We start from the raw sequence: 27,810 nt of genomic DNA, 5'->3' as shown, positions 1-27,810 counted from the left end.
AAGAGGCGCTGTTGGGCCTTTCCTACACTGCAGCTGTGTTACTGTCCCAGGACAGATCCTCTGTCACCGTCACGCCTAGGAATTTGAATTGGAGACCCTTTCCACAGTTTCATCACGCCGATGGAGAGTGGAGAGTGAGTGCGTTGACCTTTTTTGCGAAAATCCACAATTATTTCTTTGGTTTTCTTAATGTTCAAAACCAGGTTATGATTGTCACACCATGATGCCAGTTGTTGCACCTCATCTCTGTATGCTGCCTCATTGTTGTTGTTAACAGTCCTACCACTGTGGTGTCATCAGCATACTTAACAATGAGGTTCGATGGAAAAGAAGCTGAGCAGTCATGTGTGAGAAGAGTAGACTGCTGGGCTGAGCACACAGCCCTGTGGGGCCCCTGTACTGATGGAGATGGTGGAGGAGGTGCTTGTCCATCCCACACATTGTGTACGGTTTGTTAGAAAGTCCAGAATCCAGTTGCATAGAGTGGTGTTCAGTCCAATTGTAAAGTTTGAGTAGTGGGTTTGGCCGTATCATGTTAAAGGCTGAACTGAAGCCAACAAAGAGCAGCCTCGCATATGTTTCTTGAGCTCCAGGTGTTCTAAGAGTTTGTGAAGCACAAAAGCGATGGCATCTTCTGTCGATCTATTTCTCTTATATGCAAACTGGTATGGGTCAAGTGTTGGTGGTATTGATTTCTGTATGTGTCTAATGACTAGTCTCTCCAGGCACTTTGCTGGTATGGGAGTGAGTGCCACAGGCCTGTAGTCATTCAGGCATGTGACATTGGACTGTTTTGGAATGGGAACTATTGTAGCTGCTGAAGCAGACAGGACCCAGGATGTCGACAGTGAGATGTTTAAAAGAGTGAGAACATCTGCCAGCTCGTCCACACAGTCTCTCTCACCCGACCCAGCACTCCATCGGGTCCGGCTGCTTTCCGGGGTTGTGTGTTTCGGAGGGCGAGTCTCACCTCGTGTGTGCTTAGGACTGGGACAATACCACTAGAAGGGAGAGGGAGGGGAGATCAATATTCTCCCTGTCAAAACGGGCGTAAAAGTTATTTAATTCCTCAGCTAAGTTGGAACTACCGTTTACTGGGTAGATGTTTTTATAGTCCATTATGGCCTTTACACTCTCCCATACTTGTCTAGGGTCTGAGTTGTTTAAGTTGTCCTGCATGTGTTTCGAATGGTCTCGTTTGGCAACAGCAAAGCCCTTCCTTAAAGCAGACCTAGCAGTACTGTAGGCAATCGGGTCCCCTGTCCTAAAAGCTGCATCCCTCTCTCTAAGAAGCTGCAGTACGTTATAGTCATCCAAGGCTTCTGATTTGGTAATATGTAGATCTGTTTCCAGATGTTACACAGTCCACACAAAAGTTGATGTAATCCAGCACAGTGGTGGTGTATTCATCTAGAGACTCACGAGTAGGCGTGCTCTGTTCTTTAAATACATCCCAGGTTGTGCGGTGGAAACAGTCCTGTAGCTCAAGGATAGATAGTTCCACAATGAACAACGACTTCTGAGAGGTTGACCACAAGACCAGGTCCGGCCTGAGATTTGTTGTAATGATCTCCGGTGGGAAGAGGAGTTTCTGGTGTAAGTCAACCTGCATTCTCCAGTCCCAGGCAGCATCAACGAGAGTTGCTTCTGCCCTTGCAGATGGCTTTGCTAGGAGTTGTCCTGCTCTTATAAAAAGGTGGTGTTTGAGTGTACTGGTGGAGGGAGAGCATTGTTGGTAGTTCTCCTTCCTTCCAGCATGGCCGCCAGTTCTCGTAGGACCTGGTTGTGTCTCCAGGTATAGCGGCCTTGGGACAAACTGGTTTTGCAGCCAGTGAGGATGTACTTCAGTGTTGCAGTGGTTTGGCAAAGTGCACAAGAATGATTTTCTCCAAACCATTGGCTTAGGTTCTTGGGTGTGGGAAGAACATCATAGGTGGCTCTGATGATGAAGCTGATTTGGCTTCCTTCCATCTCCCAAAGATCCTTTCATTTGAGCTTTCGATGCTCCAGGTTTTCCCAGCTAGTCCATTGGCCCTGTTTGGACTGCGAGACTGTCTTTGCACATCTGTCTGCCTCCTCTTGTTGCCGAACCTGAGCAACCACTAGCCTTCTCCTCTGGGTTGATGTTGCCTTGTGCCATGTGGGTCGACTAGCCCCAAGTCCAAACCCACCTCTTCCATGCTGTACCTGTCCTACATTGTCTCTATGTCTGAGATCAGATTTTGCCTGTTGTACGGCCTGAGATAGGATCCACTTCTTCCCAGTTGCCAGTCTGGGAGCAGCTACTCGGATCTTTTCATCTTATGACTCAGCTAGGGTCATGTTCAGCTTCACTTTGGTGCATTTAAATTCCTCTGTGAGGCTATAGAAAGGCAATTCCAGCGCATTGTGTCCATACAACCTGATGTTGCTGAGGCAGCACGGGAAGCCAATCCACTTCTTGATGTCTGAACTGATGATTGTCCTCCTCCATCTTCTCGACTTTAGTCAGGGGATCTCATAGACCGTAAGTGGCCACATCAGGCGGGGGAGCAGTCGAAACTGCAGGCACCACAGTTTCAACTTGCCACGAAGCAAGGTCTTGTCAATGCTGACAAGGCCTTTGATGGTTTCTTCCTCCACTGATCAATGTGGTCTGAGTCTTTGAGGTTCGCGGTGTACCAGCACCCTAGGCTCTTGACTGGCAGCACTGACAGCAAAGGATGGGTATCTTTGATGTGGAACCTCTGGTCTACGAGTTTTCCTTTCACGATTGATATGCTCCTAGATTTACTGGGTTTGAACTTCATCCATGCTGATATCATGCTGGCCTGGAGCATACCCAGTAAATGTTTGGTGCATGCGACGGTTGAGGTCAAGGTGGTTATGTCATCCATGTAGGCACGAATAGGAGGAAGATGCTGTCCAGATTGCAGACGTTCTCCTCCCACCACCCACTTAGATGCTCTAATGATCACTTCCATTGCCATGGGCTAACGAAGAGATGGTACATCCAGCCATTATTCCCACTTCCAAAGATTGCCATGATGTTGTGTATTCTGTTGCTTGGATACAGAATTGCAGATCTTGGAAGTAGTTTCTCACCAGGTTTGTGATGGTACTTGGGATGTGGAAGAAGTTGAAGGCTGTCCAGAGAGAATGGGGGACGGATCCAAAAGCGTTGGCTAGTCCAGGAATAAGACATGCAGGTCTCTTCCTTCCTTTTTGGCAGATTGGATTTGGTGCCATATCATGCTTATATGTTCCAAGCATCCTGAGAAACCAGGTATTCCATCTTTTTGTACAGATGTATCAATCAAGTTGTTTTGCTTCAGGTACGTTGTCATCCTCTTCGCAACAATGCTAAAGAAGACCTTCCCTTCCACATTCAACAGGTTGACCTGCCGGAATTGATTGATGTTTGAGGCATCCTTCTCCTTGGGGATTAACACTCCTTCTGGTCTTCGCCATGCTTTTGGGATGGTTTGCTTCGTTCACGTCCCCTTCATTTGCCTCCACCGGAAACGCAATACATTTGGGAAGTTTTTGTACAGCTGGTATGGAACTCCATTTGGACCTGGAGCTGAAGCTGACCTTGCCTTCCTTACTGCTTCCTCAACTTTGCTCCACCCTGGGGGACTGTTGTCCAGCTGGTACTCTGGTTGAGGAATAGGTGGCATGTCTGGTGTTATCTCCCTCTGTTCAAATCTTTGGCTGTCCGTGTGAGTAGTTTTCAGGTGGTCCTCTAGCTCCCTCTTTGGCACCTTGAGTGACCCACTCTTTTCCTTTGTGAAAAGTCTTTTCAGAAATCTGAAAGGATCCTTGTAGTAGGTGTTCTCACCCTTTCCTTCCTCTTGCGACAATTTCTGAGGTTTTCAGCTCTACAAAGTCTTCCCGGGCATCCCTTCAGGTCTTTTTGCAGGAGGTCAATGCTCACTCTTTCCTCCGCTTGTGCTCTCTTCCACTGGTTCCTCAAATCCCTTCTCTCTCTGACAAGGCGCTAGATTTCCTGCTGCTGTCTGGACTTAGGAGGGGTTGTTGAAGCCATGTTCTTCTTTCCTGTCTCTTTTATTCCAAACCTTTCTGCTCCGTAGGATAGATCAGCTCACCCAATTTCTCCAGTTTCTTCTCCACTGTTCCTTTAATTCCATCCAGGATCTTGATCAGGTCTGCATCAATTGTTGCCCACTCTGTCTTGCTGCTGGACTTTGGCCACTTGATATGCGGTCTGTGGCCTTGAATGCTCTTCTCTACCGCAAGTTGCAAGTGACTTGGTTCCAAGTTCTCTGATGTTGTGCTTGAATTACTTTCAGCCACTGGCGAGCTGATGCTCGGTGGACAGTGGGTTGAATCCTGCCACTGAGCTTCACTCGCCTGACTTGACCTTTCTCTCAGAAGATAAGGATCAATGCAAGGTCCCTGCCTCACCTTCTTCAAGCACTTCATCTGCCCTTGATGTATTCTTAGGCCTCTGGATGTTATCTTGGACCAGCCAGAGCTACATACTTGGTGCTCCTGTCCTTCAGCCGATGTTCCTGGTTTTGTGTAGATTATTTGGTTCGTCCTTGTGTTCGTTCCAGGGTCAGGTACCGAGTTGTCAGCCGATGTTCTTCTCTCTCACTCTCGCAGAGTCTAGGGGTATTTTCCTCTTTGAATTTTTCGTAGCAATGAGGGGTGGCCTTCATGCACTTATCAAGCGACAGAGCCTGCCATCACGGATAGCTAGTCCCGTTGGGGTCTTTCACTCCTGTCAGCTGTCTTTCCAGGCTGTCACATGGTCTTTCCCTTATTGTCAGGTGCACTTTCACAGCAGTCACTGGATTTCTCCAGCTTATCAGTTGAGTTTATAGGACTAGGTCGTACAATTCCTTAGGGTGTTCAATATGAACACGATAACTGGAATAATTGATGGTTTATTGGGTTGACAGCGGGTGCGATGGACGTATGGACAGACACAAGACATTTTCATGTCCCCCTGGAAGGCAGGAGATAAAAATGACATCAGTATCAGATGGAAACTAGCATGCTACAGCGAGTGGAGATAGGGTACTTTTTCTGTATGTACTTTATTGCTCTTTGAGGCCCAACACCAATGGCCTCATTTATAAGAATCAAGACTAAAACACATACATATGAGCACACATCAAGTCAGCAATCTACATGTGTATTTTTTTTCTCTACAGTTTTAAAACCATGCGTGTGTAGAGTTCTCCTTTTATAAATCTCAATCAAATAATCATTTACATGTAAACTGTGTCTGGTGCTCTGAAGGCAGACCATTCTGTCACATTGCTCACAGATCAGCCCTTGGTGGCCTACAGAGTCACATGCGCTAACTACCACCTTGAGCCAGAAAGGCAGAATGATCTCTAAATACTTCTATGTCTCAGTCACATTGCTGATGCCCTCCAACAATCACAGCAGCCATCCTTACACATGATCATTACGCACCACTGCAACTATATGTAGCATCCACAAACAACAAAACCAAATAATAAGAGGGGTGATATGATTTAGTACATTCAATTATATATATATATATATATATATATATATATATATATATATATAATATATATACACTCAACAAAAATATAAATGCAACACTTTTGGTTTTGCTCCCATTTTGTATGAGATGAACTCAAAGATCTAAAACTTTTTCCACATACACAATATCACCATTTCCCTCAAATATTGTTCACAAACCAGTCTAAATCTGTGATAGTGAGCACTTCTCCTTTGCTGAGATAATCCATCCCACCTCACAGGTGTGCCATATCAAGATGCTGATTAGACACCATGATTAGTGCACAGGTGTGCCTTAGACTGCCCACAATAAAAGGCCACTCTGAAAGGTGCAGTTTTGTTTTATTGGGGGGGATACCAGTCAGTATCTGGTGTGACCACCATTTGCTTCATGCAGTGCAACACATCTCCTTCACATAGAGTTGATCGGGTTGTCAATTGTGGCCTGTGGAATGTTGGTCCACTCCTCTTCAGTGGCTGTGCGAATTTGCTGGATATTGGCAGGAACTGGTACACGCTGTTGTATACGCCGGTCCAGAGCATCCCAAACATGCTCAATGGGTGACATGTCCGGTGAGTATGCCGGCCATGCAAGAACTGGGACATTTTCAGCTTCCAAGAATTGTGTACAGATCCTTGCAACATGGGGCCGTGCATTATCCTGCTGCAACATGAGGTGATGTTCTTGGATGTATGGCACAACAATGGGCCTCAGGATCTCGTCACGGTATCTCTGTGCATTCAAATGCCATCAATAAAATGCACCTGTGTTCTTCGTCCATAACAGACGCCTGCCCATACCATAACCCCACCGCCACCATGGGCCACTCGATCCACAACATTGACATCAGAAAACCGCTCACCCACACGACGCCACACACGCTGTCTGCCATCTGCCCTGGACAGTGTGAACCGGGATTCATCTGTGAAGAGAACACCTCTCCAACGTGCCAAATGCCAGCGAATGTGAGCATTTGCCCACTCAAGTCGGTTACGACGACGAACTGGAGTCAGGTCGAGACCCCGATGAGGACAACGAGCATGCAGATGAGCTTCCCTGAGATAGTTTCTGACAGTTTGTGCAGAAATGCTTTGGTTATGCAAACCGATTGTTTCAGCAGCTGTCCAAGTGGCTGGTCTCAGACGATCTTGGAGGTGAACATGCTGGATGTGGAGGGTCAGCTCCATGGCTCCATATCTGAAAATAAACATTAGCTAATTTAGAATATGTGTGCCAAATTCCATGCTTCCATCACAAAATGAACAATTTTTATGGAAATTTTAGCTAAGCTGCACCACTAGAGCAATCAGAGATTTCTGACATTCACCAATCTGGATCCAGATCACCACCAAAATTTTAATGTCGTCTTCCATGCCCTAATACAGTATGTATCTGTGGTGCAAATTTGGTGAGAATCCGTTAAGTAGTTTTGACATCAACCTTCAAAGCCTATATAAAGTGAAACTTGATTCAGATCACCTCCAAAATGTAATGGGTTGTTCCATAGCCTAATATCTATCTGTGATGGAACTTTCGTCAAAATCCATGCAGTAGTTTTGACGTACAGTTGTGCTCAAAAGTTTACATACCCTGGCAAAATTTTTGCTTTTTGGCCATTTTAAGAGAATGAATGACAGCACAAAAACTTTTTTTCATTCGTGGTTAGTGGTTGGGTGAAGCCATTTATTGTCAAACAACTGTGTTTCTTCTTTAAATCAAAATGACAAGAAACTACCCAAATGAATCTGATCAAAAGTTACATCAACCTGTCCTTAATACTGGTTTGACCCCTTTAATATCAGCGACAGCTTGGAGTCTTTTGTGGTAGTTGTGTACGAGGCTCTGATGATAAAGCTGCCACTGAATATGTCTTGGACTTTATTTACATCAATTATAAAGAAATACAACAATATGGCACTTTATGGTAAATCTGCATGGAGTAGACAGTTCTCAAAAACTGAGTGACTGTGCAAGAAGGAGAAGAGGAAAGCCACCAAGACACCCAGACAACCCAGAAGAAGTTATAGGCTTACGTGGCTGTGATTAAGAAATTATGCACAGTGCAAGCTTTGCATTTTGTATCATCAGTTATCCATCTTCATGATGAAGTGGTATAGAGGAGGATTTTCTTAAAAAGAAGACCTGAAAGTTTAGCTACAAATTGCCAGAAGGTACATCTGAGATGCAAGCCTGGATTTGATCTGTTTTGGTGAAAGAAAATCCTTCTCTGCTCTACTCCACTATGAAGCTAAGAATAGTGACGCAAAATGCAAAGCTTGCACTGTGCACAATTTCTCCAATCACAGCCACATAAGCCCATAACTTCTTCTGGGTTGTCTGGGTGTCTTGGTGGCTTTCCTCACTCTTCTCCTTCTTGCACAGTCACTCAGTTTTTGAGAACTGTCTACTCCATGCAGATTTACCATAAAGTGCTATACTCTTTGTATTTCTTTGTAATTAATGTAAATAAAGTCCAAGACATATTCAGTGGCAGCTTTACCATCAGAGAGCCTCGTCCACAACTACCACAAAAGACTCCAAGTCTGTCTTTGATGTTAAAGGGGGCAATACACAGTATTAAGAACAGGGGTATGTAAACTTTTGAGCACAACTGTAATCCTGCTAACAGACAGACAAATAAATAAATAAACACTGATGATTTTATTACATCCTTGGTGGATGTAAAAAAAATTGTGTATTAAAATGATGGCTCTAGACTGCACAAAGAAGGTTATAGACTTGTCATATTTCTGTGTGTGTGTGGGAGGGGGCATGTCTCCAGACTCCCAAGTCACAACCCTCTCCCCTTCACCTGAAGCTTGAGCTGCCTCTCACTGATTCCATCTTCTTGTAAATCATTACACTGTTTTTCGTAAGAGAAATGTCTGGTCACATGGGATTTGAGGCTCCTTGACTTCAGCTCAGACAAACCCATGCATTTATCTGCCCACGATATCATCTACAGTTATTTGTATTTCACATCATAAAGCCATGAATTCCAAAACCATAACTTTTTTATATTTTTCATTCCATGTTTCATCTTTGTGAGGACACTAATTGTCCACTTTGGATCAGGTCTGTGATTGTGTTTTTCGCGTTGTCCACTCCCAGTACCCCGAACCAGTGAACAGCGCACCGAGCCTTCTGCCAGAGCTGAAATGACATTTCCCAGTGAAGACAGAGATTTGTTGATCATCTTAGCTTCATCCAACACTGTACCCTCAGCTCCAGTCTTACCCACCTTTAATAAAAAAAAAAAGAAACCTGTATCAGAGGAAACCAAAAAGCACACAAATCAATTAACAATTGTCTTTTACAAACATTTAAATAAACTTAAAGAAAAGTCACGAGAGGGGGAATAAATTAGATTACAGAATGTTTTTAGAAGCACTTAATGCTTCCTTTGACTTATTCTCAAGCAGGATTGTCATTTTCATTGTGATTTTTATGAAAAACAATCAACGACAGGTTATGAAAAACAATCAACGACAGGTGGGGTGGTGGTGGGGGGGTTGACTACAAGTGTCAGAAAAGGGTGATAACTGTACTTTTTCACTTCCTGCCAGATCCACGAGGTAGAGTTTTCCCGTCATTTTCTGTCCAGTCTGCATGTTTTCCTGCTTGATGTTGATGAGAAAGATGCTGTGACTCCTCGAACTGTGTTCATTCATGTCTGAGATACAGGTGTGCACAAACACACAGAATTAGTCACTGAATAAACAACAGCATCATATTATTGTGGAATAAACAAAGATATTAATAATGACCTTTTTAGAATTTGCACTAATGTTTGCTGTTGGTATTTGTCGAGCTGGCAGACACAGGAACAGTTAACATCCTTGTGTGAGGTAGGCACATGAGATATTGACTTGCATCCAACCATGGATAAAATAAAACAGGTCAGGCCTGGGAGCGTGTGCTGGTGCTGTACACTCGTGCATCCTCCACAGTACGGAAACACCGTGGGTCCTGGGTAGCAACCACTCAGGTAGGCAACTGGTCCATCCCCAAATCTCAGAAGTAACCATCTATCTGCTACAGACAGGTCAAGCGGGTGTCCCCTTGGCACTTCACCACTCACTGGGGTCCTCAACACTGAGGCATCTGCATGCTGGATCACACGCAAAACATGTCCAAAATGTTGTAGCTAATGTTCACTCATAAAGTAAGTGATACTCCTCATCTTAGTTTGCCGAAGTAACCTTTTGTTTGACACAATCATTCAGCAGTACCCATGGATCCCCTACAGAGATCTAATACCAAAGACACACAGTCACCACCTTAGGTCAGTAGTTAGAGTCCAAGTCTCACAGCCACACAAAATGACTGGAAACACCAGGAGCTTCATTTATAAATGCTGCACATGCACAAAATGTGACCAAGAAGATGCGCATGACAATATTAACATATACATTGTGATTTCTAAAAGAAACTACACTGCAAAATGTTGACATGTACACAAACTGTGACCCATGTGTACAAACATTTTGGAGAGGGTGAAAGCATTACACATATAACTACAGCGTTGCACTAATACAGCGCAAACCTCCATCAACACTAGTTTCCAATTCCACAAATTTTTACCTTGGAAAAAATTTTCAAGGTCAAAGTGTTGGGAAGGTGTCGTAGCACGGACCCACAACAGGGGGCGCAAAGGAACGGACAATGAATAAGCCAATAAGTAACAATTTAATGTTGTGACAACACACAACTAAACACACAAAATATGTATAGTCAATAACACCAGGTGACGTGTGGGCAGGCTCGAAGATAGAAGACCCCTGACGATGGAGAGAAGCCGTGTCCCACACGGCTTCCACCACCAACGGTCTGAAGAACACCGGAGCCGCCAAGTCCCGAGTCCCCAGGTGGCCTCTGTCTTCGGCTGTCGACCCTGTTACTGCTGGCAGAAAGCAGGATATGATGTGTGAGTGTGAGTCCGCACACTCAGTAATTCACAGTCCAAACACAGTTAGGAGGGAGCACCTCCACCTCCAATCACACACACTCGTGCAGCTCCTGGTCAACCACTTATCTGAGTTGGGGTGTGAGGCGAAGCCGTCACTTGTCAACACCAAACACCAATCCTCCAGATAAGGAAACACTCCAGGAAAACGGCTGCAATAGAAGTTCAGGTTAAACACACACAGTGTCAGTCAGCAGAGAATGACCTTGTTACTGGTAGTCGATTCTCGGCGAGGAGGTGGAGTTGCCAGTCCGGCTTTTATGATGGTGATGATGATGAACGAGTGACAGCTGGTGCAGGGGATGAATGACAGCTGTCACTTCTTCTAGGTCTGGCGCCCTCTCGTGCTTGGAGCCCGCACTCCAAGCGGGCGCCCTCTGGTGGTGGTGGGCCAGCAGTACCTCCTCTTCAGCGTCCCACACAACACAAAGTCCTGTTAGAAGTGGCTTTTCATAAGCTAAAATATAATATAAATATAGATCAAAAGGGCTTTTCAATGTTAAAATCAAATATTCGCTAAATCCACAATACGGATCAGATGCATATCAAACATAGTTTATTCATTGACAGTGGCAGTTTGCACCTCATTTTCATAAATGACAGTGATTGAGGCACTTTTAATTGCGATATAATGCAAAATTCACACCAAATGGGCTTTTCAATTTTAAATTCAAATGTCCACAAAATCCACAATCTGGATCAAACTTTGTCAGGCGATAGCGAGTACCAGTCTGCACCTCACTTTCAAATATGAGAGTGATTGGAGCATGTTTGGTTAAGATATAATATAAAATATACATTAAGTGGGGGTTTTCAATGTTAAATTGAAATGGCTACAAAATCGGTAATCTAGATCAGATCTGGATCAAACTTTGTCAGTCAATAAAAGATTATTCGGTCCTATACAAAGCTCTCAAATATGAAAGAAACGTATGAGTTGTGAATTTTTGAAAATTCGTTCAAAGATTCAAAGATTCAAAGAAATTTATTGTCATATGCACAGAACAGAAGAACATCTTCCCTGCACAATGAAATGTGGCTACTGCATTTAACCCATCCTATTTGCCAGTAGGAGCAGAAGTCGCCATTAGGCGCCCGGGGACCAGCTCCAGATGTACATCCCTGCCTTGGTCAACAGCAGGGCTGAGCAAACCAACACCGACCCATAACAAACAACACACACAACACACAACACATAGGCCGGCCCGGTACATAAAACATATATATGAAAGCAAAACACGAGGGAAAAGGAGAAGAAAAAAAACCCTCATAGCTGCTGCATTACACAGCGGCAATGAGGGAAAAAAAAAAATCCCATCAGCACAAAAAACAATAATCACAGAGATAAACAAGGACACAGGACGACAACCGAGATTTGAAGGACCAGTTTATCAGAACACTCCGGAAGGCAGCCAGTTCGGCGCCGTCAACGGCCTTGTCCGACAGTCTGGAGGGGGGAGGGGAACAGCCCTGTGTGGTCTGAGAAGTCCTAGACAGTTCTAACACAGTTCACGTCAGAGCTGGAGAAGCTGAGGGGAGGGGGGAAGACCAGGGAGCGAGGCTTAAGTGTTGATCTTCTGAGGAGGTTTTTATCACAGCGACCTTGAAGTGCAGCTGTATTTGGGGAAGCCAATGAATAGCCAGATTAACAGACGCCTGAAAGATTCCACAGTTCTGAGAACAGAGTGGCTCTCAATGCATCTGAATGTAGAATGTGGTCTTCACAGACGGTCATAGCAGTTTTCCAGGGCTGCGATCTTGCTCGAGATGTCTTCCAACGCCGCGGTTAACCCCCGCCGACTGCGCAGCCACTGCCTTCCCAATCGAATCAATCATATAGGGCAGCCTGGAACGACCAATCAAAGCTGCTTCCACTTTCTTGATTTTCCGGTAAACCAGCAGAGTGCCCGCACCACACATCAGAAAGCCGGTCACCACCAAGCCGAATATGTACACATCTTCGACGTCCTCCACAGAAAGCATGTAAAGGCACATGACCTGCATCTCCTCCACGAGTCCATCACGTAACCCATCACATGCGTCCCAGCAGGACGGGTCGGGTCCTCTGCTCCCGAATGTCTTGTAGAAAAAATAGTGTCAATTGCGTTCAGAGACCACTTTAACAGATCCATTTTTGTCATTTCCAGAAGAGCAAAGCTGCAGCCTCACAGACAACACGCCACAGAAGCAGGAAAGATAAGGAGGGAGGGAGAGGAGAAAGTGCGTCCGTCTCTGTCGAGTGCAAGCTGGCATGTTAAAGGATAGGGATTTTCCTGACTTTGACCTTTGCCCTATGACCTTGAAACTTTAATCAGCTCTTGACTATCAGGATATGAATCCTCTGTAAAAAAAAAAAAAAAAAACACAAACACAAAAAACCATAAGAATATATGAAATATTATGGGTTCCAGGCTGTTCACACACAAACAAATGGGCAAAAACATAAACTCAAGATGCTGTGAGCAAGTGAGTCATAACTCACACATTTAATTCCACTGAATAACACACATCACATTAAATGTGATCCTGAGCCATAGCTATTCAAGAGTGACTGTGTAACTGTTAAATACACTGAACAAAATATAAACGCAACACTTTTGCTTCATTTTCTCATGAGCTGAACTCAAAGATCTAAAAAAATTTATATATATATACGAGGTCTGTCCATAAAGTATCGTACCTTTTTATTTTTTTCAAAAACTATATGGATTTCATTCATATGTTTTTACGTCAGACATGCTTGAACCCTCGTGCGCATGCGTGAGTTTTTCCACGCCTGTCGGTGACGTCATTCGCCTGTGAGCACGCCTTGGGGAAGGAGTGGTCCCGCCCCCTCGTCGGATTTTCATTGTCTGGAAATGGCGGAATGAAAAGGACTTTTTTTCCATCAGAATTTTTTCAGAAGCTGTTAGAGACTGGTACCTGGAAACCATTCGAAAAATTTATCTGGCTTTCAGTGAAACTTTTACAGGCTTCACAGAGAATAAGGACTTTAACTACAGGTTTAAGGACCCCTTTAAAGGACGGTCGGTGCGCCGCGCTGCGAGCTGCGACGATGCGGCACAAACCACTGGATCATTTCTAAGCTGATGGCTCTGTGGATACGAGACCGTCGTGTGCTCTTTCTCTGGTTATCACAAGAGCTGGACATCAGCCATTTTCCGGCAGATTTCACTTTTAACAAGAGATTTTGTCATGGAAAGCCGCGCGTCACGACCGATTCGCTGATGAAGCGAGACAAAGGAACACCTCCGTTTCAGAGTGTTAGAGGACAAGTTGGGACATGTCTATCTCGGCTTTCAGTGCTTACCAGTTGAGTGAGTATAAAAGAACTTGTGGAGAGCTGGACATGTCCCAACTTGTCCTCTAACACTCCGAAACGGAGGTGTTCCTTTGTCTCGCTTCATCAGCGAATCGGTCGTGACGCGCGAAGCCTCCGCGCGGCTTTCCATGACAAAATCTCTTGTTAAAAGTGAAATCTGCCGGAAAATGGCTGATGTCCAGGTCTTGTGATAACCAGAGAAAGAGCACACGACGGTCTCGTATCCACAGAGCCATCAGCTTAGAAATGATCCAGTGGTTTGTGCCGCATCGTCGCAGCTCCCAGCGTGGCGCACCGACCGTCCTTTAAAGGGGTCCTTAAACCTGTAGTTAAAGTCCTTATTCTCTGTGAAGCCCGTAAAATTTTCACTGAAAGCCAGATAAATTTTTCGAATGGTTTCCAGGTGCCAGTCTCTAACAGCTTCTGAAAAAATTCTGATGGAAAAAAAGTCCTTTTCATTCCGCCATTTCCAGCCAATGAAAATCCGACGAGGGGGCGGGACCACTCCTTCCCCAAGGCGTGCTCACAGGTGAATGACGTCACCGACAGGCGTGGAAAAACTCACGCATGCGCACGAGGGTTCAAGCATGTCTGACGTAAAAACATATGAATGAAATCCATATAGTTTTTGAAAAAAATAAAAAGGTACGATACTTTATGGACAGACCTCGTATATATATATACACACACACACACATACACAAAAGACCTATTTCTCTCAAATATTGTTCAAAAATCTGTCTAAATGTGTGATAGTGAGCACTTCTCCTTTGCTGAGATAATCCATCCCACCTCAGAGGTGTGGCACATCAAGATGCTGATTAGACAGCATGATTATTGCAGAGGTGTGCCTTAAACCCCGATCACACACCACTAATGAAGGACACCAAGGCCAAAATGAAACAAGAAATCTGGACTTACGCTGACTTGCAGAGACATTGTTTAACCATCGTCCAGCTTCATTTCTGTAGCTGGCACTTCATCAGAATTTTCAAACTGTTGAAAAATGTGAATGAATCCCGATGACAACTTCAGTTCATCCGTAATCTGTTTTGCTTTCTGTCATGATGGTTCCTAATCACTTGCATACTTCCTGTACTGTCAGCGTTCCGTTTGATTGTCATTTAATCTCCCAAGTCCAACATCTTGCACAAACGTTGGAGATATCTGAACAGATCAATGACTAAAGATCTGATGAGCTTAACATGATTCGTCCATGTGTGGGACGAAAAGCAACATTTTCATACAGAAACAGTAGCGGCAAGAACGTTTGATCAACTACTTTAACTATTTACGCACGTTCACATGCCGTCTGTGGCTGGAGAGGCTGTGTGCACACACAAATGGCTGTGCACCACAGACGACTGTGCGCACATTCGCATGCTGTCTGTGGCTGGAACGCCTGCAGGTGCAGTGGAGACGCACATTAGCTGCAGTAATGTTCACAGACTGGCGCTCGGTCTGATACACACTGTCAAGTTACGTCATCATGATTGTTTTGTTTTGAATTTGTTTAAAGCGTCAAGGTTGCTGTCGCTTCAATTTTCTTTTGTTAGTTTTTTGTTTCATTCTTTTATGCGCTCTGCACTCACAGCTTTTCAGTGATGGGAGAAATCCAGCCTCATTCATCCAATTTTTCTCGATGATTTGTGACTTTGTGTCTTTTTTGTTCCTTCGTTCAGCTAACGCTGTTTACCGTGTGACTGGGCCATTAGGCTGGCCACAATAAAACAGAACACCTAGAAGTATTGATGAGTTATAGTTTCACAAAGAATGTGAACGTGACTTATTGTCACAGAGTGCTAATGTTTAAATTTCTCTAAGATTTTGGTCCCGACAGCATCTATCCATCTTGAAGTCAGTATTTATAAGCTTTTTGTTGTGTGGGCCGCTGAAGAGAAGGTACTGCTGGCCCACCACCACAAGATGGCGCCCTGCTTGAAGTGCGGGCTTCAAGCACGAGAGGGCGTCGGAGCGACCGGGAGTGACAGCTGTCACTCATCATCCGTACCAGCTGTCACTCATCCACTACTCATCACCACCACCATAAAGGCCGGACTGCAACTCCACCTCCCCGCCGAGAAATCAGCTACCATTCAGGTAATTTTCTCTGCTGAACAAAACCTTGTGTAATAGTCTGAACTTCTTTTGCAGCCGTTTTCCTGTGGTGTTTGCCTTATCTGTGGGATTGGCGTTTGGTGTGATCAGCGACGGCTTCGCTTCACACCCCAACCAGATAAGTGGTTAGACAGGAGCTGCACGAGTGTGTGATTGGAGGTGGAGGTGCTCCCTCCTTACTGTATACAGACTGTGGGATTACTGAGTGTGCAAACTCACACTCAACAGGACTGTCTCTGTTCTCTGCCAGCAGTACCGGGTCTGACTGCTGAAGACAGCGGCCACCTGGGGTGCAGGGGTTGGCGGCTCCGGTGTTCTTCAGCTCCGTTGGTGGTGGAAGCTGTGTGGGATCCGGCTCTTCTCTCGCCAGGCATCTTCTATCGTCAAGCCTGCCCACACGTCACCTGGTGTATAATTGACATTCCACCATATTGTTATTGTCTGTACGTCGTTGTGCGATTCACAACATTAAATTGTTACTTTTGTTTTATCCATTGTCCATTCATTAACGCCCCCTGTTATGGGTCCGTGTCACGACACTTTCACAACAGGATTTCTCGGCCAGTGTCATGGATCCCGAGGGGCGTCAACCATCGCTTGAACAGCCAATGGAAGAGCGAGGTGCACAGGCGCCAGCAGGAGGCGTGTTGGGTGAGCTGCAGCACATCTTAACCGCCTTTACCGCTCGGTTGGACTTAGTTACCGAGCAGAGCATTATTCTCAATCGTAGGATGGAGGCTCTCACCGCCCAGGTGGAAGCGCATGCTCAGGGCGCTGCTGCAGTACCTCCTCCTGCTGACCATGTGCCAGAGACAGACATTCCGCTGGTCGTTCAACGAACCCCCCCACCTTCCCCTGAAGCATACATAAGCCCTCCGGAGCCGTACGGAGGCTGTGTGGAGACGTGCGCGGACTTCTTGATGCAGCTCGCTCGTCTTTTCACAGCGTCCCGTCATGTACATGTCAGACGCTAGCCGGGTGGCTTACGTTATAAATTTGCTTCGAGGAGAGGCACGCGCCTGGGCTACGGCGCTCTGGGAGCAGAATTCACGGCTCCTAACGGTTTACACTGAGTTTGTGAGGGAGTTCCGACAGGTGTTTGACCACCCTCATAGAGGCGAGACCGCTTCAAGCGTGCTGCTGTCGATACGACAGGGGCGTCGGAGCGCAACGAAGTATGCAGTCGACTTCCGCATCGCGGCAGTGCGAGCCGGCTGGAATACTGTTGCGCTCTGCGCCGCCTTTGTAAACGGACTGTCTCTGGTCCTTAAGGAGCACCTGGTGGCGAAGGACGAGCCGCGGGATTTAGATGGGCTTATCAACCTAGTTATACGGTTAGACAACCGATTAACAGAACACCGACGGGAGCGAGACGAAGGGCGTGGTCAGGCACAAGCCGTCCCTCTTCCTCCCGGGTCCGAAAGGGAGCCGACTTCCCCACGCTCCGCTGCCAGGGCTCTCCACGTGACGACAGCTCCCCCTGCTGACGTTGCTAGGGAAACGAGCAGGGCCAAAAAGCGATCAGATCAGAGACAAAGGAGGCTGATCCGTGGAGAGTGTTTTCTCTGCAGCTCTACCGAGCACACACAGAGAGAATGCCCCAAACGGTCAAAACAGCATCACTCGTCCTTAGAGACAGGGCTAAGGGTGGGTCACAATACCCACATGGGGAGACCCCGACGATCTGCACGTATCCCAGTCACGATCCTGAGTGGGGATCTAACCCTTCACGCCCCAGCACTGGTGGACACTGGGTCGGAGGGGAATCTGCTGGATAGCAGATGGGCAAAGGAGGTTGGGCTCCTTCTAGTGGCCTTACCGTCACCATTGTCAGTGCGGGCACTAGTTGGCACCCTTCTTCCACTAATCACACACCAGACTTAGCCAGTGACATTGGTGGTGTCTGGGAATCACAGGGAGGAGATTGTGTTTTATGTAACACCTTATACCTCCTGAGTGATTTTGGGTTTTCCATGGGTGTTGATTGGCCGTCTGGGGTTGTGGTTCAGTGGAGCGAAACCTGCCACCGGGAGTGTTTAGGATCCTCAATTCCACCCGGTGTGACAGCTAAGGAGGAGGTTTTAGTCCCCCCCAATCTGGCGGCGGTGCCAGCCGAGTACCACAACCTTACTGACGTCTTCAGCAAGGATCTGGCACTCACGCTGCCCCTGCACCGTCCATACGATTGTGCCATTGATTTGATACCGGGCGCTGAGTACCCGTCCAGCAGGCTGTACAACCTCTCACATCCGGAACGCGAATCAATGGAGACCTACATCCGGGACTCGTTAGCTGCCGGGTTGATCCGGAACTCCACCTCCCCGATGGGTGCTGGTTTCTTTTTTGTGGGCAAGAAGGACGGCGGACTCCGTCCATGCATTGATTACAGAGGGCTGAACGAGATCACGGTTCGCAACCAATACCCGTTACCTCTGTTGGATTCAGTGTTCACGCCCCTGCATGGAGCCCAAATTTTCACGAAATTGGATCTTAGGAATGCTTATCACCTGGTTCGGATGCGGGAGGGAGACGAGTGGAAGACGGCATTTAACACCCCGTTAGGTCACTTTGAGTACCTGGTCATGCCGTTCGGCCTCACCAATGCGCCCGCGACGTTCCAAGCATTGGTTAATGACGTCTTGCGGGACTTCCTGCATCGGTTTGTCTTCGTATATCTAGACGATATACTCATCTTTTCTCCGGATCCTGAGACCCATGTCAAGCATGTACGTCAGGTCCTACAGCGGTTGTTGGAGAACCGGCTGTTTGTGAAGGGCGAGAAGTGTGAGTTTCACCGCACTTCTTTGTCTTTCCTGGGGTTCATAATCTTCTCCAACTCTGTCGCCCCTGATCCGGCCAAGGTTGCGGCGGTGAGAGATTGGCCCCAACCAACGAACCGTAGGAAATTACAACAGTTCCTCGGTTTTGCAAATTTCTACCGGAGGTTCATCAAGGGCAACAGTCAGGTAGTTAGCCCCCTGACAGCCCTGACCTCCACAAAAGTCCCCTTCACCTGGTCGGATCGGTGCGAAGCCGCGTTTAGGGAGTTGAAACGCCGGTTCTCGACTGCACCGGTTCTGGTGCAGCCCGATCCCAAGCGCCAGTTCGTAGTTGAAGTGGACGCCTCTGACTCAGGGATAGGAGTCGTGCTATCCCAGAGCGGGGAGTCCGACAAGGTTCTCCATCCATGTGCCTACTTTTCCTGCAGGTTGACCCCAGCTGAACGGAACTATGACGTCGGCAATCGGGAACTTCTTGCGGTGAAGGAGGCTCTTGAGGAGTGGAGACACCTGTTGGAGGGAGCATCGGTACCATTTACGGTTTTTACGGACCATCGGAACCTGGAGTACATCCGGACTGCGATGCGTCTGAACCCCAGGCAAGCCCGCTGGTCGCTGTTCTTCAGGCGTTTTGACTTCCAGATCACCTACCGCCCCAGGACAAAAAACCAACGATCTGATGCCCTGTCCCGGGTGCATGAAGAGGAGGTCAAGACCGAGCCGTCAGACCCCCCTGACACCATCATCCCCGAGTCCACTGTCGTGGCCACCCTTACGTGGGACGTGGAGAAGACCGTCCGGGAGGCCCTGACACGGAGCCCGGACCCGGGGACAGGTCCGAAGGACAAGTTGTACGTCCCACCAGAGGCCAGGGCTGCGGTCCTTGACTTCTGTCACGGTTCCAAGCTCTCCTGTCATCCAGGGGTGCGAAGGACCGTGGCAGTGGTCCGGCAGCGCTTCTGGTGGGCGTCTATGGAAGCCAATGTCCGGGAGTATGTCCAGGCCTGCACCACCTGTGCCAGGGGCAAAGCCGACCACCACAAGGCCCAAGGCCTCCTCCAGCCTCTGCCTGTGCCTCGTCACCCCTGGTCTCATATTGGCCTGGACTTTGTCACGGGCCCCCCGCCGTCCCACGGCAACACCACCATCTTAACGATAGTGGACCGGTTCTCCAAAGCGGCCCACTTCGTGGCCCTCCCGAAGCTCCCGACGGCCCAGGAGACTGCAGACCTCCTGGTCCACCACGTTGTGCGTCTGCATGGGATTCCATCAGACATTGTCTCGGATCGTGGTCCTCAGTTCTCCTCCCAGGTCTGGAGGAGTTTCTGCAGGGAACTGGGGGCCACCCTCAGTCTCTTGTCTGGGTACCACCCCCAGAAGAACGGGCAGGCAGAGCGGACGAACCAGGAACTGGAGCAGGCCCTCCGATGCGTGACCTCCGCGCACCCGACGGCCTGGAGTGACCATCTGGCTTGGATCGAGTACGCTCATAACAGCCAAGTCTCATCTGCCACCGGCCTCTCCCCGTTTGAGGCGTGTTTGGGGTACCAGCCCCCACTGTTTCCGCTAGTGGAGGGAGAGGTCGGGGTGCCCTCAGTCCAGGCCCATCTGAGGAAGTGCCATTGGGTGTGGCGTACCGCCCGCTCTGCCCTGCTCAGGGCCCGGACGAGGGCTAAGGCCCATGCAGACCGCCGGCGTTCCCCGGCCCCTGCATACCAGCCCGGGCAGGAGGTCTGGCTATCCACTAAGGACATCCCCCTGCAGGTGGAATCCCACAAACTAAAGGACAGGTACATCGGACCATTTCCCATACTCAAAGTCCTCAGTCCGGCCGCAGTGAAGCTGGCAGCTTCAGCTTCACTGCGGATACACCCCGTGTTTCATGTGTCCAGACTCAAGCCCTGCCATACCTCACCACTGTGTGCCCCGGGACCAGCGCCGCCTCCTGCCCGTATCATCGACGGGGAGCCCGCGTGGACGGTACGCCGGCTCCTGGACGTCCGTCGAAAGGGCCGGGGGTTCCAGTATCTGGTGGACTGGGAGGGTTATGGCCCCGAAGAGCGCTCCTGGGTGAAGAGGAGCTTCATCCTGGACCCGGCCCTCCTGGCCGACTTCTACACCCATCACCCGGACAAGCCTGGTCGGGCGCCAGGAGGTGCCCGTTGAGGGGGGGGTCCGCTGAAGAGGAGGTACTGCTGGCCCACCACCACAAGATGGCGCCCTGCTTGAAGTGCGGGCTTCAAGCACGAGAGGGCGTCGGAGCACCTGGGAGTGACAGCTGACGGATCATCATCCGTACCAGCTGTCACTCATCCACTACTCATCACCACCACCATAAAGGCCGGACTGCAACTCCACCTCCCCGCCGAGAAATCAGCTACCATTCAGGTAATTTTCTCTGCTGAACAAAACCTGTGTCTGAACTTCTTTTGCAGCCGTTTTCCTGTGGTGTTTGCCTTATCTGTGGGATTGGCGTTTGGTGTGATCAGCGACGGCTTCGCTTCACACCCCAACCAGATAAGTGGTTAGACAGGAGCTGCACGAGTGTGTGATTGGAGGTGGAGGTGCTCCCTCCTTACTGTATACAGACTGTGGGATTACTGAGTGTGCAAACTCACACTCATCAGGACTGTCTCTGTTCTCTGCCAGCAGTACCGGGTCTGACTGCTGAAGACAGCGGCCACCTGGGGCGCAGGGCTTGGCGGCTCCGGTGTTCTTCAGCTCCATTGGTGGTGGAAGCTGTGTGGGATCCGGCTCTTCTCTCACCAGGCGTCTTCTATCGTCGAGCCTGCCCACACGTCACCTGGTGTATAATTGACATTCCACCATATTGTTATTGTCTGTACGTCGTTGTGCGATTCACAACATTAAATTGTTACTTTTGGCTTATCCATTGTCCGTTCATTAACGCCCCCTGTTGTGGGTCCGTGTCACGACACTTTCACAACACTTTTGATGAGTTATTGTGATGACAAGGGTTTGACAATGATCTAGTTTCATTTACATGACAAGGGTCACAGAGCACTCACGTGAATTTGTCCAAGATTTGGTCCAGAGAGCAAGTTGAGCTTATAGGACTAGGTCATACAATCCCGTAGATAATCAGCACTTGGTTTAGAATAGGGTAGGGGTAATCACTTCATTGGGGTCTTCAGGTGGGCACCCTCTTTCATCTGTGTTTCGTTGAAAGGCCCACGACACCTCCAGAGGGCTCAACAGCGCCACCTGATGTCCCAGGTGTGCTCCCCTCTGCTATACCCTCTGATGGTCATTTTGCAGCCCAGTTGGGGTCCTCTCTCTTGATCCAGAGCCATCTGCTGCTTTGTTCGGCAGCCTCTGACAGTGATTTGACGGCCTGTCGGAATGCCTGTCCTCGTACTCCCATTCTCTAAAGAAACTTGGTTGTGGATGCTGCAACAAATCCTCTACATCTGACCTTAACCGGAAGCACCTGAGCACGCCAGCAACATTGTTCTGCCTCGGTTGCTATGTCAGAGTACTTCAGTCGTTTGTGTTCATGTGCTTCCCCAACTGCTGCTTCCTATGGCACAGTTAGTTCAATTCAATTAAATTCAATACTTTATTGTCATTGCCATAATAACAACAGTTATAAATGACACAAAATTTCGATGGAGCCTCAAACAACAACATAGTAGCTTATTCATGACATAATAACTTATTCGTGGGTATGAATATGTTTGTAAACCTTCATTATTAAGTAAGGCACAGAGAGAGTTCAGCATCTTAGTGCACAGTAGAACAGAGTAAAGTGCGTATATGTAACGGGGGGGGGGGGGGTGTCCCAGTAAACAGGGATGTTGGGGAGTGTCGAGTGGTTGCTGCAGCAATGCAAAGACCAATTCACAGTTATTGTAATGGTGGGCTGTGACGTGTAGTGATGGCGGGCGATGACAGAGAAGGGGAGGGAGAGACTGCACGTTTAGCAGCCTCACGGCCTGGGAATACAGACTGCAGGTCATTCTAGAGGTCCTAGCACATGTGGACCTGTATCTTCTCCCTGAATGTAACAGGTGGAATAGGTCATGTGCAGGATGGTAACTGTCCCGAGGATGTTGTACACTTGTCTAAGGCAGCAGCTGGTGTAGAGTGTCCTGATCTCCGGGAGGGTAGTCCCGATGATCTTCCCCGCTGTCGTCACCACTCGCTGGAGAGCCTGCTGGTCAGCCTTAGTGCAGCTGGAGAACCACACTAAGAACCTGTAGGTTAGCACACTGCTGATAGCACAGTTGTAGAAGTTAGTCATTAGCTGCTGAGGAATTTTGGCACATTTTAGTTTCCTCAGAAAGAAGAGGCGCTGTTGGGCCTTTCCTACAACTGCAGCTGTGTTACTGTCCCAGGACAGATCCTCTGTCACCGTCACGCCTAGGAATTTGAATTTGGAGACCCTTTCCACAGTTTCACCGCCGATGGAGAGTGGAGAGTGAGTGCGTTGACCTTTTTTGCGAAAATCCACAATTATTTCTTTGGTTTTCTTAATGTTCAAAACCAGGTTATGATTGTCACACCATGATGCCAGTTGTTGCACCTCATCTCTGTATGCTGCCTCATTGTTGTTGTTAACAAGTCCTACCACTGTGGTGTCATCAGCATACTTAACAATGAGGTTCGATGGAAAAGAAGCTGAGCAGTCATGTGTGAGAAGAGTATAGACTGCTGGGCTGAGCACACAGCCCTGTGGGGCCCCTGTACTGATGGAGATGGTGGAGGAGGTGTGCTTGTCCATCCGCACACATTGTGTACGGTTTGTTAGAAAGTCCAGAATCCAGTTGCATAGAGTGGTGTTCAGTCCAACATTGTAAAGTTTGAGTATAAGTGGGTTTGGCCGTATCATGTTAAAGGCTGAACTGAAGCCAACAAAGAGCAGCCTCGCATATGTGTTCTTGAGCTCCAGGTGTTCTAAGAGTTTGTGAAGCACAAAAGCGATGGCATCTTCTGTCGATCTATTTCTCTTATATGCAAACTGGTATGGGTCAAGTGTTGGTGGTATTGATTTCTGTATGTGTCTAATGACTAGTCTCTCCAGGCACTTTGCTGGTATGGGAGTGAGTGCCACAGGCCTGTAGTCATTCAGGCATGTGACATTGGACTGTTTTGGAATGGGAACTATTGTAGCTGCTGAAGCAGGACAGGACCCAGGATGTCGACAGTGAGATGTTATAAATAGAAGTGAGAACATCTGCCAGCTCGTCCACACAGTCTCTCAGCACCCGACCCAGCACTCCATCGGGTCCGGCTGCTTTCCGGGGTTGATGTTTCGGAGGGCGAGTCTCACCTCGTGTGTGCTTAGGACTGGGACAATACCACTAGAAGGGAGAGGTGGCAGGGGGAGATCAATATTCTCCCTGTCAAAACGGGCGTAAAAGTTATTTAATTCCTCAGCTAAGTTGGAACTACCGTTTACTGGGGTAGATGTTTTTTATAGTCCATTATGGCCTTTACACTCTCCCATACTTGTCTAGGGTCTGAGTTGTTTAAGTTGTCCTGCATGTGTTTCGAATGGTCTCGTTTGGCAACAGCAAAGCCCTTCCTTAAAGCAGACCTAGCAGTACTGTAGGCAATCGGGTCCCCTGTCCTAAAAGCTGCATCCCTCTCTCTAAGAAGCTGCAGTACGTTATATGTCATCCAGGGCTTCTGATTTGGTAATATGTAGATCTGTTTCCAGGATGTTACACAGTCCACACAAAAGTTGATGTAATCCAGCACAGTGGTGGTGTATTCATCTAGAGACTCACGAGTAGGCGTGCTCTGTTCTTTAAATACATCCCAGGTTGTGCGGTGGAAACAGTCCTGTAGCTCAAGGATAGATAGTTCCACAATGAACAACGACTTCTGAGAGGTTGACCACAAGACCAGGTCCGGCCTGAGATTTGTTGTAATGATCTCCGGTGGGAAGAGGAGTTTCTGGTGTAAGTCAACCTGCATTCTCCAGTCCCAGGCAGCATCAACGAGAGTTGCTTCTGCCCTTGCAGATGGCTTTGCTAGGAGTTGTCCTGCTCTTATAAAAGAGGTGGTGTTTGAGTGTACTGGTGGAGGGAGAGCATTGTTGGTAGTTCTCCTTCCTTCCAGCATGGCCGCCAGTTCTCGTAGGACCTGGTTGTGTCTCCAGGTATAGCGGCCTTGGGACAAACTGGTTTTGCAGCCAGTGAGGATGTACTTCAGTGTTGCAGTGGTTTGGCAAAGTGCACAAGAATGATTTTCTCCAAACCATTGGCTTAGGTTCTTGGGTGTGGGAAGAACATCATAGGTGGCTCTGATGATGAAGCTGATTTGGCTTCCTTCCATCTCCCAAAGATCCTTTCATTTGAGCTTTCGATGCTCCAGGTTTTCCCAGCTAGTCCATTGGCCCTGTTTGGACTGCGAGACTGTCTTTGCACATCTGTCTGCCTCCTCTTGTTGCCGAACCTGAGCAACCACTAGCCTTCTCCTCTGGGTTGATGTTGCCTTGTGCCATGTGGGTCGACTAGCCCCAAGTCCAAACCCACCTCTTCCATGCTGTACCTGTCCTACATTGTCTCTATGTCTGAGATCAGATTTTGCCTGTTGTACGGCCTGAGATAGGATCCACTTCTTCCCAGTTGCCAGTCTGGGAGCAGCTACTCGGATCTTTTCATCTTATGACTCAGCTAGGGTCATGTTCAGCTTCACTTTGGTGCATTTAAATTCCTCTGTGAGGCTATAGAAAGGCAATTCCAGCGCATTGTGTCCATACAACCTGATGTTGCTGAGGCAGCACGGGAAGCCAATCCACTTCTTGATGTCTGAACTGATGATTGTCCTCTCCATCTTCTCGACTTTAGTCAGGGGGATCTCATAGACCGTAAGTGGCCACATCAGGCGGGGGAGCAGTCGAAACTGCAGGCACCACAGTTTCAACTTGCCACGAAGCAAGGTCTTGTCAATGCTGACAAGGCCTTTGATGGTTTCTTCCCTCCACTGATCAATGTGGTCTGAGTCTTTGAGGTTCGCGGTGTACCAGCACCCTAGGCTCTTGACTGGCAGCACTGACAGCAAAGGAATGGGTGTATCTTTGATGTGGAACCTCTGGTCTACGAGTTTTCCTTTCACGATTGATATGCTCCTAGATTTACTGGGTTTGAACTTCATCCATGCTGATATCATGCTGGCCTGGAGCATACCCAGTAGATGTTTGGTGCATGCGACGGTTGAGGTCAAGGTGGTTATGTCATCCATGTAGGCACGAATAGGAGGAAGATGCTGTCCAGATTGCAGACGTTCTCCTCCCACCACCCACTTAGATGCTCTAATGATCACTTCCATTGCCATGGTAAAGGCTAACGAAGAGATGGTACATCCAGCCATTATTCCCACTTCCAAAGATTGCCATGATGTTGTGTATTCTGTTGCTTGGATACAGAATTGCAGATCTTGGAAGTAGTTTCTCACCAGGTTTGTGATGGTACTTGGGATGTGGAAGAAGTTGAAGGCTGTCCAGATGAGAGAATGGGGGACGGATCCAAAAGCGTTGGCTAGGTCCAGGAATAAGACATGCAGGTCTCTTCCTTCCTTTTTGGCAGATTGGATTTGGTGCCATATCATGCTTATATGTTCCAAGCATCCTGAGAACCAGGTATTCCATCTTTTTGTACAGATGTATCAATCAAGTTGTTTTGCTTCAGGTACGTTGTCATCCTCTTCGCAACAATGCTAAAGAAGACCTTCCCTTCCACATTCAACAGGTTGACCTGCCGGAATTGATTGATGTTTGAGGCATCCTTCTCCTTGGGGATTAACACTCCTTCTGGTCTTCGCCATGCTTTTGGGATGGTTTGCTTCGTTCACGTCCCCTTCATTTGCCTCCACCGGAAACGCAATACATTTGGGAAGTTTTTGTACAGCTGGTATGGAACTCCATTTGGACCTGGAGCTGAAGCTGACCTTGCCTTCCTTACTGCTTCCTCAACTTTGCTCCACCCTGGGGGACTGTTGTCCAGCTGGTACTCTGGTTGAGGAATAGGTGGCATGTCTGGTGTTATCTCCCTCTGTTCAAATCTTTGGCTGTCCGTGTGAGTAGTTTTCAGGTGGTCCTCTAGCTCCCTCTTTGGCACCTTGAGTGACCCACTCTTTTCCTTTGTGAAAAGTCTTTTCAGAAATCTGAAAGGATCCTTGTAGTAGGGTGTTCTCACCCTTTCCTTCCTCTTGCGACAATTTCTGAGGTTTTCAGCTCTACAAAGTCTTCCCGGGCATCCCTTCAGGTCTTTTTGCAGGAGGTCAATGCTCACTCTTTCCTCCGCTTGTGCTCTCTTCCACTGGTTCCTCAAATCCCTTCTCTCTCTGACAAGGCGCTAGATTTCCTGCTGCTGTCTGGACTTAGGAGGGGTTGTTGAAGCCATGTTCTTCTTTCCTGTCTCTTTTATTCCAAACCTTTCTGCTCCGTAGGAGTAGATCAGCTCACCCAATTTCTCCAGTTTCTTCTCCACTGTTCCTTTAATTCCATCCAGGATCTTGATCAGGTCTGCATCAATTGTTGCCCACTCTGTCTTGCTGCTGGACTTTGGCCACTTGATATGCGGTCTGTGGCCTTGAATGCTCTTCTCTACCGCAAGTTGCAAGTGACTTGGTTCCAAGTTCTCTGATGTTGTGCTTGAATTACTTTCAGCCACTGGCGAGCTGATGCTCGGTGGACAGTGGGTTGAATCCTGCCACTGAGCTTCACTCGCCTGACTTGACCTTTCTCTCAGAAGATAAGGATCAATGCAAGGTCCCTGCCTCACCTTCTTCAAGCACTTCATCTGCCCTTGATGTATTCTTAGGCCTCTGGATGTTATCTTGGACCAGCCAGAGCTACATACTTGGTGCTCCTGTCCTTCAGCCGATGTTCCTGGTTTTGTGTAGATTATTTGGTTCGTCCTTGTGTTCGTTCCAGGGTCAGGTACCGAGTTGTCAGCCGATGTGTCTTCTCTCACTCTCGCAGAGTCTAGGGGTATTTTCCTCTTTGAATTTTTCGTAGCAATGAGGGGTGGCCTTCATGCACTTATCAAGCGACAGAGCCTGCCATCACGGATAGCTAGTCCCGTTGGGGTCTTTCACTCCTGTCAGCTGTCTTTCCAGGCTGTCACATGGTCTTTCCCTTATTGTC

General features: G+C 47.9%; 1 protein-coding gene across 1 annotated transcript in view; it reads right to left on the bottom strand.

The window, feature by feature from the left end:
- The window catches only part of LOC117508966 (kinesin-1 heavy chain-like), a 119,869-nt gene that overhangs the window by 55,272 nt on the left and 36,787 nt on the right, over positions 1 to 27,810 (bottom strand). The window contains 2 exon segments of the mRNA XM_034168825.1: positions 8,643 to 8,747; positions 9,055 to 9,179. Coding sequence (XP_034024716.1) covers positions 8,643 to 8,747; positions 9,055 to 9,179 — 230 coding nt within the window.

This window comes from Thalassophryne amazonica, chromosome 1 (assembly GCF_902500255.1).
Source record: "Thalassophryne amazonica chromosome 1, fThaAma1.1, whole genome shotgun sequence".
NCBI lineage: Eukaryota > Metazoa > Chordata > Actinopteri > Batrachoidiformes > Batrachoididae > Thalassophryne > Thalassophryne amazonica.
This window is presented reverse-complemented; position numbering and strand designations above follow the sequence as displayed.